The sequence below is a fragment of the Clarias gariepinus genome, chromosome 19 (genome assembly GCF_024256425.1).
Source record: "Clarias gariepinus isolate MV-2021 ecotype Netherlands chromosome 19, CGAR_prim_01v2, whole genome shotgun sequence".
In the NCBI taxonomy this organism is placed as follows: Eukaryota; Metazoa; Chordata; class Actinopteri; order Siluriformes; family Clariidae; genus Clarias; species Clarias gariepinus.
The window spans coordinates 28603936-28619651 of record NC_071118.1 but is presented as its reverse complement, the minus strand read 5'-3'; the positions used below and the strand labels follow the sequence as shown (position 1 = coordinate 28619651).

At 40.7% G+C, this 15716-nt stretch overlaps 1 protein-coding gene across 3 annotated transcripts in view; it reads right to left on the bottom strand.

Annotated features, from left to right (window-relative positions):
- The window catches only part of nedd4l (NEDD4 like E3 ubiquitin protein ligase), a 55689-nt gene extending 41527 nt beyond the window's left edge, over positions 1-14162 (bottom strand). For all 3 annotated transcript variants that reach the window (XM_053477946.1, XM_053477947.1, XM_053477948.1), the window contains exons 1-3: positions 13869-14162; positions 8212-8285; positions 311-392 (exon numbers count right to left, since the gene is read on the bottom strand). In XM_053477946.1, coding sequence (XP_053333921.1) covers positions 311-392; positions 8212-8285; positions 13869-13919 — 207 coding nt within the window. In that variant the 5' untranslated portion in view covers positions 13920-14162. The remainder of the gene's footprint in view (positions 1-310; positions 393-8211; positions 8286-13868) is intronic.
- Positions 14163-15716: the final 1554 nt, after the last annotated feature.

Below are 15716 nucleotides of genomic sequence, written 5' to 3'. Positions count from 1 at the left end.
CTATGTATCATAGACGCTGATTAATTAAAGGATCGTAACCTATAGAAAATTTGTGTCTGTGCAAAAATATTAGCCCCCACAACAGTGTGTACAGTGCTCACCTGTTCCTGTCCATCAAGCACAAATTTACACACACAAATAAATAAATAAATATTGGTTTGTCGTGTTCCTGAGAGATCACGTGGTTGGGCGAGAACTGGTCGTGTAAAGACGTGTAAAATAAGCTTTAAAAAAAAGTTGAAAACTCCTTCGTGTCTACACAGGAAGCCTGCTGCAGTTTCTTCTGAGCATGTCCTGAAGTCAACTTTACCTTCTTGATCGTTTTCGTCTGGACTAGGGCGAGCTCGCGGTTCTCATCGGCAACGTACAGAGAGAGTTTGACGTAAGGATCACTGCAGGGGGAGAGAGAGAGAGAGAGATTGTAATTACATCATTCACACACTGAATCATACTCTGTCTGCAGAATGAAACTGAATTAAAATACACAAATGTAAATGATGTAAGGGTGCTGGACATGAGTGTTTTTGACCATCTCATTATGTATGTGTGTGTGTGCGTGTGTGTGTGTGTGCGCGTATGAGAACTATTTGCGCTTCATTAATTTCTCCTAAATCAGTAACTCGTTGGCTTTGTGCCTCTTTTTAAATAAAACTAAGAATAAAGTCTCTTATTACCATTAATTATTAATAAATAACTGTACTGTACATACACACTGTTCTAGTGTAGCAGCTTGTGCAAGGAAATGTGATGTGTTTCTGTCTTTAATTTAAAAATAAATGAAAAAACTGAATAATTAAAAGGGAATTTTTAACTATATAAGACTGAACCGCTCCAGCTCCAGGCGTCTCAGTTCTGTAATAAACTCTCTCTGCCCAAACTTTCGCAGACACTATTATTTGGTTTTCTGTCATTTTGAAAGTGTAAATGATGAAATTAAAACCCAACAGTTTTTGACATATTATAAGAATGTCTCATTTGCATTTTGATTGCTTTTGGGGATGATTTCCATCTTTCAATGATCCAATCAGGGGCGTCTGCGAGTTAACGCAAGCGGAAGGAGCGGATAGCGCTGTTTTTTGAGTGTGTTAGTCCGCCCTGGAGTAACACACTCCTCCGGTGTTACTCCTCCGGCGCGTGAGCGAGCAGTTGGAAAAGATGCAGTAGGCTGGCGTCACGTGGTTCGGAGGAAACAAGATAATCTTCGGCCCCTCCCGAATGAGTGGTAGTAGTAGCCATAATGTGAAGCCCCCTAGTGACGGGGAGGAATTGGACACTGCTAAATTAGGGAGAAAATCGGGAAAAGAAATCAAAAAAATTTATAATAATAATAATTTTTAAAAAAAAAGCTGACCCTTTAGGAAAACTTATTGTAAAATCAAAGATCACAAAACTGATGTGAAGTGATCACATCGCACGGACTCACTCAGTGTAGCTGTAATGTTTATTATGAAGAAAAAAAGCTGGACAATATAATATAAAAAACAACACATAATATAAAAGAAATATTTTATGTACACAGAACATGAGAAAGAAATAAACAAAAGAAAATAAAAAGCAAATAAATAAAAGCAAACAAATAACAAACCAACAATAATAAATAAAGTAAAATAAACTAAACATATGAAATTATAAATACAAATAAACATACAAAAGCAAAATATGAAATGCAAAAATTTAAGTAAAATAAATAAATAAAAGCAACCAAATAAATAGCAAACCAACAATAAATAAACTTATAAACAAATGAATAAATAATTAAACTAATACGTAAATAAAGGGAAACAAACTAAATATTCAATTATATACATACAAAATCAAACAAATAAACTAAATAAAGAACCAACAATAGAAAAAAATAAAAAAAAAATAAACAAAAGCAATAAATAAATGAATTAAAATAATTAATAAAATAAATAAATACGTAATAAAATATTGAGCGAGTTTGATAAATACAAAAGTTTTATTTTATTACATTTTTTACAAAAAATCCTACTTCTAAGACACTCTGGAGGATATAGAACACATAATTACTACTCTGGACCTCTGTGTGTGTGTGTATGTGTGTGTGTGTGTTCTCCCGGAAAGGCCTCAGTGAATAATTATGGTTTGTTCGGATGTTAATTAGTTGTTTATAGGAAGCTTTGGGATTTCTTCATTAAGCCGCGGCGATGCGCTCTGCTACGCTCGCGCTTGTCTCTCTAATCCTCCTTTTCTTTTCTCTTACTCTCTCTCAGGAGAATGAAGACGTCTCACGTCTCTTCTGAAAGCTTGATTATGTTTCAGGACAAAAAGACGAGAGGACGGGGAGACGAGGGCGACACGATTAGCCCTGCCTAGCTGGGTGACGCTGTTCCTAAAGAGCAGGCATCTGAGCTAGCTGGTTAGCTAATTAATTAGCCTGCATGCTAAACAGCTAGCAGCACAGGGCAGCGCAGTTCTGTTAGCAGTCGGGTACAGACATGACTAAAGTGAATAACTGATAACTTTGTGGGTTTTTTATACTTATGAATAGATTTATATAAAGTTCTGACAGTTTATTTAACACAAATTTATTTAACCTGAATATCAGATGCTTCTCTAATAAGGATGGAACTTTAAGTAACTTGTACTATTGATGTTTTGCAAGTTATAATAACTTAAAAATATTTAAGCGTGAAAGCAACCTAAAGAAAACCACAAAAAAAAAAAAAACACTAAATTGTCTGCTTTAGGAATTTTCAGTCGTTATTATCATGGCCCGATTCTTCTTGTTTGCCCCACCACGCCTTCTCGTTACCATGGCAACGGCCCATAAAATAGTCTTTCGGTATTGTTTGGCATTTTCTTTTCTCACACACACACACACAGTTCCTCACTCCATGTCTCAGGTGGCCCCGGTCTGTCCCGCTAGTTTAACTTGTTAACTGTGTCGCTTATGAATGACTGATTCAAACTTTTTTTTTTTTTTCCTTTCTTTCCTGTTTCGATTCCTGTTATGGATGCTAATTTCAATTCTGAATCAATTGTTTATGTTGTTTTTTTTATTCCTGTTTGTGATTCAATTCTGATTTCAACTTTATTGATTCTGTTACAGGCTCTAATTTGATTTTAAATCGCTTCTCTTTCTGATTTAGGATAAGTTTTAAATTCCAATATTTATACAGGTAGTTCCCCATATACGAACGAATTCTGCTCTGGGAGCACGTTCCTAAGTCTGATTTGTTCTTAAGTCTGGCAAAGTGAGTCTTATATGCTTTTGACACGACTATACAATGTAAGCATACCGATCCACTTAACTAAATCTCTGTCCCCTTTCCCCACACGGTCATCATGTGGCCAAAAACTGTAACCGCACCTAAGGAAATGAACCTCACAATGAAATGTAACAGCGTTGTCTCAGCGGCTTTAAATCGCGAGGGGAATCCCGGACGCCATTTTGTCTCAGAGCTGTTTTCCACTGTATTGGACTGTGAACTCCGTTAGGCAGACTGATTTCTCCCGCACACACACACACACACTGTATATATCAGACTTTATACATTTTATACATTCACTTACAACACGTGACCTACTACGGCGATTTGTTCACATCTACGAAATGTTCGTAGAACCGCTGTCCGTTCGTATCTGCTGAAATTTGTAGCTCGTATGTTCATAAGTCGGAGACTACCTGTGTTAAACTTTTATCTTCTTTAATTCTACCTGTACCGATACTTTTGCTCACCCCAGCATTGGTTGTTCTGCCACCAAAGGTCCCATGTTTTAAGTTTGTGAAGACAGCCAGGTGTAAATATTAAGAAATAAAGACTGAAACTCTGATTTATGATGGTCTTGTATTCTTATGATCCTAAACCTGAAGGTTTTCAGTGCACAGCAAAATCTGTGCTGTTCCAATACTTTCGGAGGGGACTGTATAAACACACACACAGAGGCACAGAATCTTTTTTTTTTTCCAGAACCAGCCCACATTTCCAACGGTTCAAGAGCCGAGACATTACATAATCAGATGTAGGCGTGATCTCATGTACCGAATAAAAATAACAGCCGCTGCAGGATTTTAACTCCGGAGTCGAACGACGGCTCAGGTGTGCCGGAAAATTACACACACACACACACACACACACAGGCAAAATAGCTGACAGTCACTAGGAGACAGGAACATCGGGATCTTAGGTTAATATTTAAACACTACATAAGGATTAATACACTCTGTGATGTGCTGTTAAGGTTAAATCATCAATAACGAGGCGTTTTTTTTAATGCTCCGGTGTTCATGTTCAGTTTTGCTCGGCCTCACGAATCTTTTAGTGCTGTATCACGAGTACCTACGAAGCACACGCACGTGTGTTTAATAACCTTTTGGCGCTGATGGTTAAACTCTAGTCTCTCACGGCTGGTACAGATCACTCAGAGGAACACGAGGAGCGAGATATGATCAGCATCTGCACACGCTTTATTCTTCCAGGAACCGTGACGAAAATATTTCATGCCGGCGATAAGAGACGCATTCCTCAGTGAACACTTCACCTTTCTCCGTCTGTACAGACCTGTGAGACTGAACTCATCCAGTCCGAGCCTGCAGGCGTCACAGGCTGCGGTGTGAATGTTATTAGGATTGCGATATTGCAGCGTTAATAACAGCTGGTTTCCAAAGTTTTGTTCTGATGTCATTTTCAGAAGAAAAAAAAAAAAAAAAAAAAAAAAATATATATATATATATATATATATATATATATATATATTACTTTTGCACACTTTTTTGAACTTTTGTTGGTTTCTGATGTAAATCATCAGAATATTACATCAATCCACTCACACACACTAATTAATCTCTCTATTCACGCACTAACATCTGCTCTGATACACTTCCATTCTGAAGGAACTGATGTCTCAAAACATCTGCAGTGAGCTGCATTAAAAGTGCAGACGTGTCGTGTATTGCGCAGTGTTGTTCAGTGTTGTTGTGTACAGTTTAATATTGTGCAATATTGCTGTGCAGTATTAATCAGCACTGTGCAGTATTGTGGTGTGTAGTGGTGTACTGTGCTGTGTAGTGGTGTACTGTGGTGTGTAGCGGTGTGTAATGGTGTACTCTGGTGTATTGTACATATGGTGCAGTATTGCTGTGTTTTGGTCGGTACTGTGCAGTACTGTGGTGTATAACAGTGTATAGCTGTGTTTTTTGGTCTACTGTGTTGTATCGTAATGTACTGTGCATATTGTGGTGTATTGTGGTCAGTGTTGGGTTGGAATACTCAGATTACTTTTTTGATGTAACGAGTAATCTAACGCGTTAGGTCGCCATTAAAGTACTCAGTTATTTAGTTACTTTTTAAAAATTTAATTCCTTATTTAGACAATTTATGTAATCGGTCAGCCAGACAGCAGTCGTTCCCAATCCGTTAGTGTGTGCGTTTGTGAAAGTCGTCATACAAGCCCCGCCGCCGATAACCCTCTCAACCCCCCCAACCCCCCCCCCCCCCCCATATTATCGAACAAGTTACTTTCATCAGAAAGTAACGCTGTAATGTAACCGTCACATCGAGCTCCCTGACCTGCACTCTATCTACAGCGAGCGGTGCTAGACCAAGACCAAGACCAAGAAGATTATGAAGGACCTCAACCACCCCAACATTGAAAAGTTCTCTCTGTTGCGATTCCGCCGCCTGAAGGCCAACACAAAGAGCCTGAGGAGGAGTTTCTTCTTCCGGCTACAGGCTCTGAACCAGAACAGCACACAGGACTCAACTGATTGGAATTACTAAGTTTCCTTCACACCTTTGTTGGAGCTCAACAAAACACCAGACACACTGAACATCTGCACATTACACGGGACACACATGCTCCACAAAAAGATAAACCAAGTACACACTTTAATGACAGACAATACCACTGCTGCAGCTCTTCATCTCATCTCACACTCCATGGCCCTCCATACTGCTGCTGTTTACACACTGAACGCATTTTATATAATCTATTTATACAGTTTTTACTCTTACTTTACTTATTTTTTCTTAAGCGTATTACTGCATATTGTAGTTTTTATATTTTACTTTCTTTTCTAGAGACATTACCCTCCACTTATTTCCCTTCAGGTCACCAACAGTCGTGTAAACATGTCTCAGCATATCGACTGTGTGTATGTGACAAATAAATATTTAAATCTGAATTTGAATATTGCGCCATATTCTGTTGTATTGTGCAGTGTGTGTTAAAAGCGTGCAGTGTGTTACACTCATCCTGCATCCCATTACAGCAGTGTGGCTCTCCTTCTGTTCATCCTCATACGTTATTCATCCTGAACATTAAAAGACACGCAGGTGTCGGATAAACGCTTTGAAGCTTCACTGAACGCGCTGTAAGAGCTCTTGCGTCTAACACCACGGCCCTGCCGGACTCTGTGCTCCGATTGGTCGGAAAGTGGTGATTAATTCTCTACAACAGCAGGTCCGACAATAGCGCAGGTTTATTTTAAAATGTGCGCGTTCTGATATGTTATCGTTTCCATAGCAACAGCATCACAGGACAGCGACGTGCTGATGCGGTCGAGTTTTCTTTAAGGAGATGATCACGTTTAGGGAAGGAGTCTCCAGTGTTAGAGGGTGTTCCGGCTATCACGGGAATGTGTTTATAGCTGCTGTGAAATAAATACAAGCTGCAGCCGTTTGCAAATTGCTTCTTCATCAGAGGAACAACATCAACAACAACAAAAAAAACCTGGTGAAGTGCAGATAAAGGAAAATAATCAACCTCAGGGAGGTCAAAGTGGCTCTGCTTCATCAGGTCGTTGATTATTTTTCTATTCCAGCATGCAAAGTGGTTTATTCTTTAACGAGTAACATGATCATCGTAAGCAGTCGGTTTATTCTGTAAATAAATGAACAAATAAATTAATGGTTAAACTCGCAGGTTCTCAGCTTTTATAGATTGTTTATCTGATTTTTTATCGCAGTGTATTATGATGTGATATTTTCCTAATTTTACACACTTCTCCTGAGAATGTCTGTGTGTCATGCTGCGTAAGCGCCGTTAAAGTACAACAGAGTGTTGTAAATCTTCACGTCCGGCGTTATACGGCGGTTCTCTTTCTCTCTCTCTCTCTCCCTCTTTCTCTCTCGTGCCCTCGGGATTTACGACATCGAAGGCGTTCAGTAATTAACCCCGGGTCGTACTCGCCGTGCTCTTTCACAACGCTGTTAGCGTTATATCGCGGTGCCGCTCCTGCTGTACTTCACCCTCTGGAACTTTCTGAAACTCGGCTTTGTGTCGTCGAAACTTCACACCTCATGAGTTTTTTTTTTTTTAGGTTAATCCTTAATAAACATCACTTTTCTGGGAAGCGAAAAAAAAAAAAACATGAACAAAGCTTAAAAATTAACTTTTTTCCTCCTTTATTTTGTTGAACAGAGGTGTGATGTGAGGAGAACTCCAGGCCGTGTTCTTTGCTCTGTCCAGCGACACGTTTTCTGCTCGTTTCTGCGCGATGAGTGATCGGACAAACACTTAAAAACACAGTAAAGTGAAGTTGATTGCTTTCCCTGTAACAGCATGCAACCACGTGTTTTAATCCCTTTTAGACAACAGATATTTTCCAACAATTACAGTTGTTTCCGATTAAAATGAATAAATAAATAAAACACTCCAGTGTCCTTTTGATTTCCACCTATAATTATATTTAATATCGTAGAACATCCACAAGTCTGCGAGTTTTCTAACACTGGAGACTCTTTACGTTAACGTTAAATAAATCACAATCCGACATTAACAATGCGCTGTTGCTATAGAAACAATACCCTATTATTATTATTATTATTATTTTAAACATGTGCACACTAATATAAACCTGCGCTGCTGTCAAAGCTGCTGTTATAGAGAATTAATCAACACCTTCTGACCAATCAGAGCGCAGGATTCACTGGAATGATCTTTCTTCACACGCCTTGTACTTCTGTATTCTTTGACCATTTCAGGAGGACACACACACACACACCAAGTAATATACACACACACACACCGAGCAATACACACACACAGACAGGAAGTAGATGATTCCCCAGCATGCCTACTATGTAAACCCAGGTGAAGAGTTAATTTCTAATCCAAGGCGTGCGTGCGTGTGTGTGTGTGTGTGTTCGTGTACAGGTAAAGTAAGGGTAAAATTCACACTCTTACGAGGTGCAGGAAGCAGGAAGCAGGTGTAGTGTGTGAGTGTGTGTGAGTGTGTGGTCTTACCTGGCACCAATGATGTCTTTCTTTGCCAAATCGATGCCTGCAATGACCTTGACACGAAGGACACGCGACTCATTCTGGAGAGAAACACAAACACACACACACACACACACACACACACACACACGATACAGTAGATTAGTAAAATAAAACATTAAATGTGCAAAAAATGCAAATCATAAATAAACATGAAACATTAACAATATATGAGTGAAGGGGGCGTGGCTTCTGTGCCTGTCAGTAACAGCAAAGGAGGTGTGGCCTGTGTGTCAGTCACTGAGATGGAGCCATGGCCTGTGTGTGTGGTCAGTCACAGCAAAGGGGTGTGGTCAGTCAAAGAGAAGAAGGCGTGGCCTTTATGTGTCCATCACGATGAAGGAGGCGTGGCCTGTGTGTGCATGTCAGTCACAGTGAAGGGGTGTGGCCTGTATGTCAGCCACAGCAAAAGAGGTGTGGCCTGTGTGTCACAGTCACAGGAAAGAAGACATGGCCTGTGTGTGTGTCAGCCATAAAGAAGGAGGCGTGGCCTTTGTGTGGGTCTGTCACAATGAAGGAGGCGTGGCCTGTGTGAAGGCGTGGCCCATATGTTCCTGTGACTGAAACACATAGGCGTGGCCTGTGTGTGTCTCAGTCACAGGGAAGAAGGCGTGGCACAGGTCATCATATGGATGATTCACGGGAGTTGGCAGGAGACATTGGCTCACATCCCCACACACACACACACACACACACACACACACACACACACACACACACACACTACAGAGACACAGTTCTATCCTTTTTCTGTGTCCCTCTGAGCTCCTCCTCTCACTGCCCGGTGATTATTTTTATCCACACACACTTGCATGTGAATGGACACACACACACACACACACACACACACACACACACACACACACACACACACACACACACACACCTTCTTGCCGTGTTATCAGTCAGGCTGATAATAGTCCTGGGTGCGGGGACACACCCTATCTGTTATCTCGCGTATCTCTGTCATACGCCATTATTATTATTATTATTATTTCTAAACAGTCTTGACATTTTATTCGTCCTACTACACAGGATGAAAATGTGTAAATAGTTTAGAGAGCGCCACCTGTAGGATTATAATTCACGTCGATATGTCAATCATCACACAAAATAATCTTGATTAATACCCGACTCAACCCCCCCATCTCAAAAAGTCCCAAAGTCCTGATAAACCCCGACCTTTATTTAATTTAGTCTTATTACAAAAACACGATAAAGAACGACAACAATGACACGGTAACGAAGCGTCTACAAATGAAACCAAGTGAATTAAATCCAAACAAATCAGACCGACTCACTGTTTATTTTGATTAATACGAAGACGTGATTAATAAAAGTGTTGATCAGGAAAATCACGAGTCAAGAAGAGAATCATGATTCACTAAGAATTCTTTTTCTTTATTAATACAGAGTGATGTGACGAAGAGTCATGGAGACACACGGCTTGGAATAACTCTGTGTGTGTGTGTGTGTGTGTGTGTGTGTGTAAGTCACAGTGTTACATAAGACCTCCAGGCAGCTTTTACACGTCTCTCCTCGGGGACGACTCGTGCTCTTACACACCTGATCACACACACCTCGTCTGTGAGTGTTTAACTCATGATGGAACACCTCCAGAGTCGTGATCTGATCCTGTACCTGTTTCCTTTTAAAATGTCGAGGTGCACGAGTGATTTACAAACCAGCCAACAGTGTTTTATGTAGAGCTGCACGATGAATCGATAAAAATCACGATCTCAATTCACACACACGTGCAGTCTCATTTTTTTAAATTTTGGGGGTTCACGTGCGTCCGTTTCCCTGCATTGAGATCACGCTGCATTCACGACTTCAATGACTTGACAATAATCCCAGATCGCTGTTTCAGTCGAGGTCACTGGTTTCACTCAAACAGTGGAACACAACACACTATTAAATTACCAATCAGTCCAGATGATTTAGTTATATTGAACAACTCAGTCACTTCTCATCTCTCTTCCTCATTTACGGCGTCCCGCTGTCACTCACATGATGTGTAACAAGGAGGCGGCGCTAAACATGCTAACCAGTGTTGTGTTATCACGGCATAAGTTGATTGTGCATCCGTGTTATTTTTTTATCAGCATATAGTGAAAGTAAAATACACACTACTGGCTGATCAAAGACAGGCACATGCAGTTCTTTAAATATTAGATCATTAAAGCTGCGAGCCGTTACACAGAGACTCTGAGGACAGAGCGAGACCTACGTAAACTAACACACGTGAGGAAGTTCTGTTGTTGTCCGAGTGTCCAAAATGCACAAGTGCATCTTATTAGTTACTTTTATGTATTTATGTTAATAACAGGGTGTCTCTAGAGGTAACAGAGTTTATATTGGGGTTTACACTGGGGTAAGGGGGTTGCGACTCAGACACCTGATGGTCCGAGTTACCTGCTGAACTCCAGAGATCCCCCTGTAAAGCTGGATCACACACACACTGGAATAAAACACACCCAACACGTGTGAGTGATGGAGATCAAACAGTACGGTTTGGAGTCCCTGAGAGTTCCACATGTTAGTCGCTCAGTTTTGAGGCGTCGTCCAGCTTCACTTCCACGAGAACAGAAACAGGAAGTGGAGCTGATGATTCGGATGTTATGTGCAACACGGGAATTCAATCCATTTAACTGTAATGGAAGTGGAAAATTACCGGCCTCTCTCTCTCGCTCTCTGTGTGTTTATGAATGAAACCGAGCTGAAACATATACCCAGCCAAACTCTGTTACAGGAGAAAGAATAAAGCAGGTTTTACACCACACACACACACAGTATGGGTTTAAATATAATATAATTCCGTCACGTTCTGAGGTGCTGCCACCGCAAGTATATTTCCAACCACAGCACTTTTAAGTTCTGAATCCTGAGCTTTGATTAGTCAGAAGATGTTGATTAATAGAATAGCGCAGATATTATATTGATGCACTGTGACTTATTGACATATCATGGTTTCTATGGCGACAGCTCACTCACAGGGATGTGTACGGCCGACGCAGACATGGGACGGTTTTCTGTAGTGAGAAGTTTAGAAATAAAGCTGTAACTTTAAATATTCTAATATCTTCAGGACAGACGAGTCCATGCCTCTTCATGGTTTCTCTGTAACAACACAAGCTGCTTTATTTATTTATTTTTGTCTAATTAACGTCAAGAGTGACAGAAAAGATAGGAAAAAGAAAAGAGAGAGACTGGTAAGGGAAACCGGTGTGTATTGCTGCTGTAATTTAATTAAAAACAAACATTTTCCATACACTGTGGACTGAGGAGAAACTCGTATTGTGACTTTTTTGTGTATCGATCAATGCCACGCCGGTGAGACAACCACAGTATGATAAATATAATCTGTTGATTTATGTTACACAGAGCATTCACTATGTCCGCTCTGATTCAGCTCAAGTTCAGATCAGGTTAAGGTCAGGACTCTGTGCAGGACAGTCAAGTTCTTCCACACCAAACTCTCTCACCCATGTCTTTATGGACCTTGCTTTGTGCACTGGTGCGCAGTCATGTTGGAACAGGAAGGGGCCGTCTCCTTCTCTTGGCAACCGCCGAACCCAGACTCGTTTATCAGATTGCCAGACAGAGTCGCGATTCGTCACTCCAGAGAACACGTCTCGACCCCTCTAGAGTCCAGTGATGGCGAGCTTTACTCAGCTGCATCCGATGCCTTGCGTTGTACTTGGTGATGTAAGGCTTGGATGCAGCTCCTCGGCCATGGAAACCTGGTTCTCTACACACTGTTCTTGTGCTAATCTGAAGGCCACTTGACGTTTGGGGACGTTTGACTCTTTGTGCACTATGAGTCTCAGCATCCACTGACCTGCTCTGTGATTTTACCTGGTCTAACACTTCGTGTCTGAGCTGCTGTCGTACCCAATCGCTTCCACTTTGTTATAAAACCACTAACAGCTGACTGTGGAATATTTAGTAGAGAGGAACTTTCATGACTGGACTTATTGCAGAGGTGGAATTCACTGAGCAACAAATGTTTGTAGAAGCGGTCTGCATGCCTAGGCTGAATGATTTGGATGGGGGGGTGAATACTTTTGGCCTTATTGTGTATATAAAATGTCGCAATTCCTTTAAAAGCCCACAGGACAAACAATTCACAAATCAGCAAAAAGCGCAACATCATGTAAGTGAGGAGCAAATTATTTGTTAAGTTTGTTTGGAATTGCATCAAAAACTGGATATTTATAAAATCAAAATAATTATACAATCGCAAACAGAAGTATTGTGATAATAGAATAATATAGTATCGGGTCGTCCCTGGTGATTCTTGTTCCTTTTCATGACCTTAAGTTGATAAAAAGTATGACGTTATGAAATGAATAACCGAGCACAACTCCTGAAAAACAACCCCACACCATCACAATAATAATAATAAAAACAACGTGGCAAATCGCTTTGGTACAAGAGTAAAAAATACACTGCAGTGTGTGTTTGTGTGTGTGTGTGTGTTACAACAGGATGACACTAAGTGTTAGATTCCTTACATAACTAACAGTTTAGTGTGATTAGAGGTGGAGCGTATGTACGTGATTGACATGGAGGCGGTCCGGAGCACAAACACTACAAACTAATGTTAGTTCACTTCTCTTACATGGTGTGTGTGTGTGTAATAATTCCAAATGAACTCCACATGCAGCAGGGATTCATGAGGCTGAGACTGGTTTACTTTAACTTCACAACAACAACAATCTGATCACACACACACACCAACAACAACCAGTCTGAACAGGTAACACCAACACCACCACCGCCACAGTCTGATCTCACACTCACCCACACACGCTAACCCAGTCTGATCACACACACACGCTAACCCAGTCTGATTACACACACACGCTAACCCAGTCTGATCACACACACACGCGAACCCAGTCTGATCACACACACACACGCGAACCCAGTCTGATCACACACACACGCGAACCCAGTCTGATCACACACACACGCTAACCCAGTCCGATCACACACACACACACACTAATCCAGTCCGATCACACACACACACTAATCCAGTCCGATCACACACACACACTAATCCAGTCCGATCACACACACACACTAATCCAGTCCGATCACACACACACACTAATCCAGTCCGATCACACACACACACTAATCCAGTCCGATCACACACACACACTAATCCAGTCCGATCACACACACACACACACTCGCCATCCCAGTCTGATCACACACACACACACACACACCAACTCAGCCTGATCACACACACCTACACACACACACACACACCTACACACACAAACAAACTCAGTCTGATCTCTCCCTCTCTCTCTCACACACACACACACACACACAGTCTGATCACACACCAGTCTTGTATTGTGTCACTATAACATGATTGTTTGTTTGTGTTGTTGTTTGTGTTGTTGTTTGTGTTGTTGTTGTTCTGTGTGTAAAAGCTCGAAGCCCTCCAGCTGTGAGTGTGACTGCAGTGGTTGGTGTGATTAGAGCTCACTTTAAACACCTCGGCACAAGCCTGGCCTCACACACACACACACACACACACACACTCACAGACAGACAGAGTAAGGGTGTAAGAGTGTGTAAGAGTGTGTAGTGACCCTCACCTCGTCTTCAGAAAGTCCATAGATCGGCTCGACGCTGGCAGCAGCAGCCATGCAGGCGGGACTGGGAGAGAAATCACTGAGAGCCGGAACAATAGTGGCCCCTTCTCCACTAAAACAACGCTGTACACCGCAAACTCGGGCTTCGGGGTGACTCTTATCCGCCGTCAGCTCTCACACACCTCATGTACACTCGCGTGTATACCCCCACGGCAGCGCGGTTTCTACCACAAAACTACAACAATAATCGGACCGCTGTGCGGTGATGTGATTCCCTTCTCGCTCTATCCAACAGCACTTCCGCTCCAGCACGCGCCGCCCTCCGAGATGACTGACAGCCAATCCGGCCAATCATGAGGCGTCTTTCCAGGCACTACGACCAATCACATTGTCCTAATGGCGGCGTGTAGTTTTCTACGGAGTCCTTCATGGCGAAATAAAATAAAAATAATAATAAACCAAAGTTTTCTTAGTATATTTATTAATATTAACTAACACACTGATATCACATTAACACGGATCTCAGTTTTTTTGTACGTTATTTTTTAAAATTCTTATATGTTTTCTTATTTCTCTTTTTACCTCACAAGGTGCTTGTGGTTAGCTACATGCTAACAAGTGACAGCGGTGTATCAGGACGATACAACATAGTACCGCGGGATCACGATATCAACTGTATCAGGACTCATCATATTACACATCATCTAGTTTTTCTAAAGTTGTAAAACTTCTAACACGTTGTAGAACACTCACTGAGTGGAAAAAAAAGAAAATTAATATTAAATAAACATTTAATTTAATATGAAAATGAAATATTTTTTTCATAAATAATGTCTTTAATTTGTCTCAAACAATTCATAATTAATAAGCGATCATCATGGTTTAATTAAATTGTTTTTAAACACATTATGTTCTTATATGTGTAGAGTGTGAATATTGTAATGTGTGCTTCAATAATCATCTCTATTTTTTACATTTATGCATAAATTCCACAGATTTTATGCATAGTTTTTTCCCTTAAAATAAGCTGAACTCCAATATAATGCAACTACGCCATCTAAAGTTCTTTCCATGCCACTTACACATAAAGTTACATTAAATGCAAATGCCTCGCTTTTTGTTCACTATCACACTTCTGTTTTCACCTTCTCCACATTACACCTTTCCACTCTAGGTCTACACTCCTTTTATAAAAATCATGGAACTCAATTATTTTAAATGAATGAATCAACTTTGCCGCAGTATTTTTTTTTTTTATATGCTTCAATTTTGCATATGCAGTTGTCCTGCGGTTCCAAAATGCCAGCACAAAATGAAAGATAATTTATAATACTATTATTATATTAACACCATACCATACTATGTATTATATATAAACCGTATTTCCAAAACAAACAAACATAGAAACACTAGCAGTGTATAAAAATTTTCAACCTTCCGAAGTTCTCCCACTCCGCTCCCTCCACTGGCTTCCCAGTTGTGTTTGACTGATGGCACTTAGTTAGTAACCATGTAACCCAGTGTAAGTATTTATCCAGTGACGTAAACTTCAAAGCACTTTTAGTAAGTTGCTCTGGATAAGAGCGTCTGCCAAATGCCTAAATGTAAATGCAAATATAGAATACTAGAATAGTCGTACGATAAAAGTCGTAAACCTTTCATCTCTATAAGGAAAATAGTTCCTCTACAAGGTTAAGCAATGTGGGGAAAAGTGGAAGGAAAAAATCCTCACATGCGTTGCAAACCACTCTGTTCAGATCCCTCTTTTTTTACACAAACCTGTCCCTGTCCTGGTCACTCCAGCCGCCACTCCTCTGACTTCGGAAACATTTGGGATAAAAAAAAAAATTA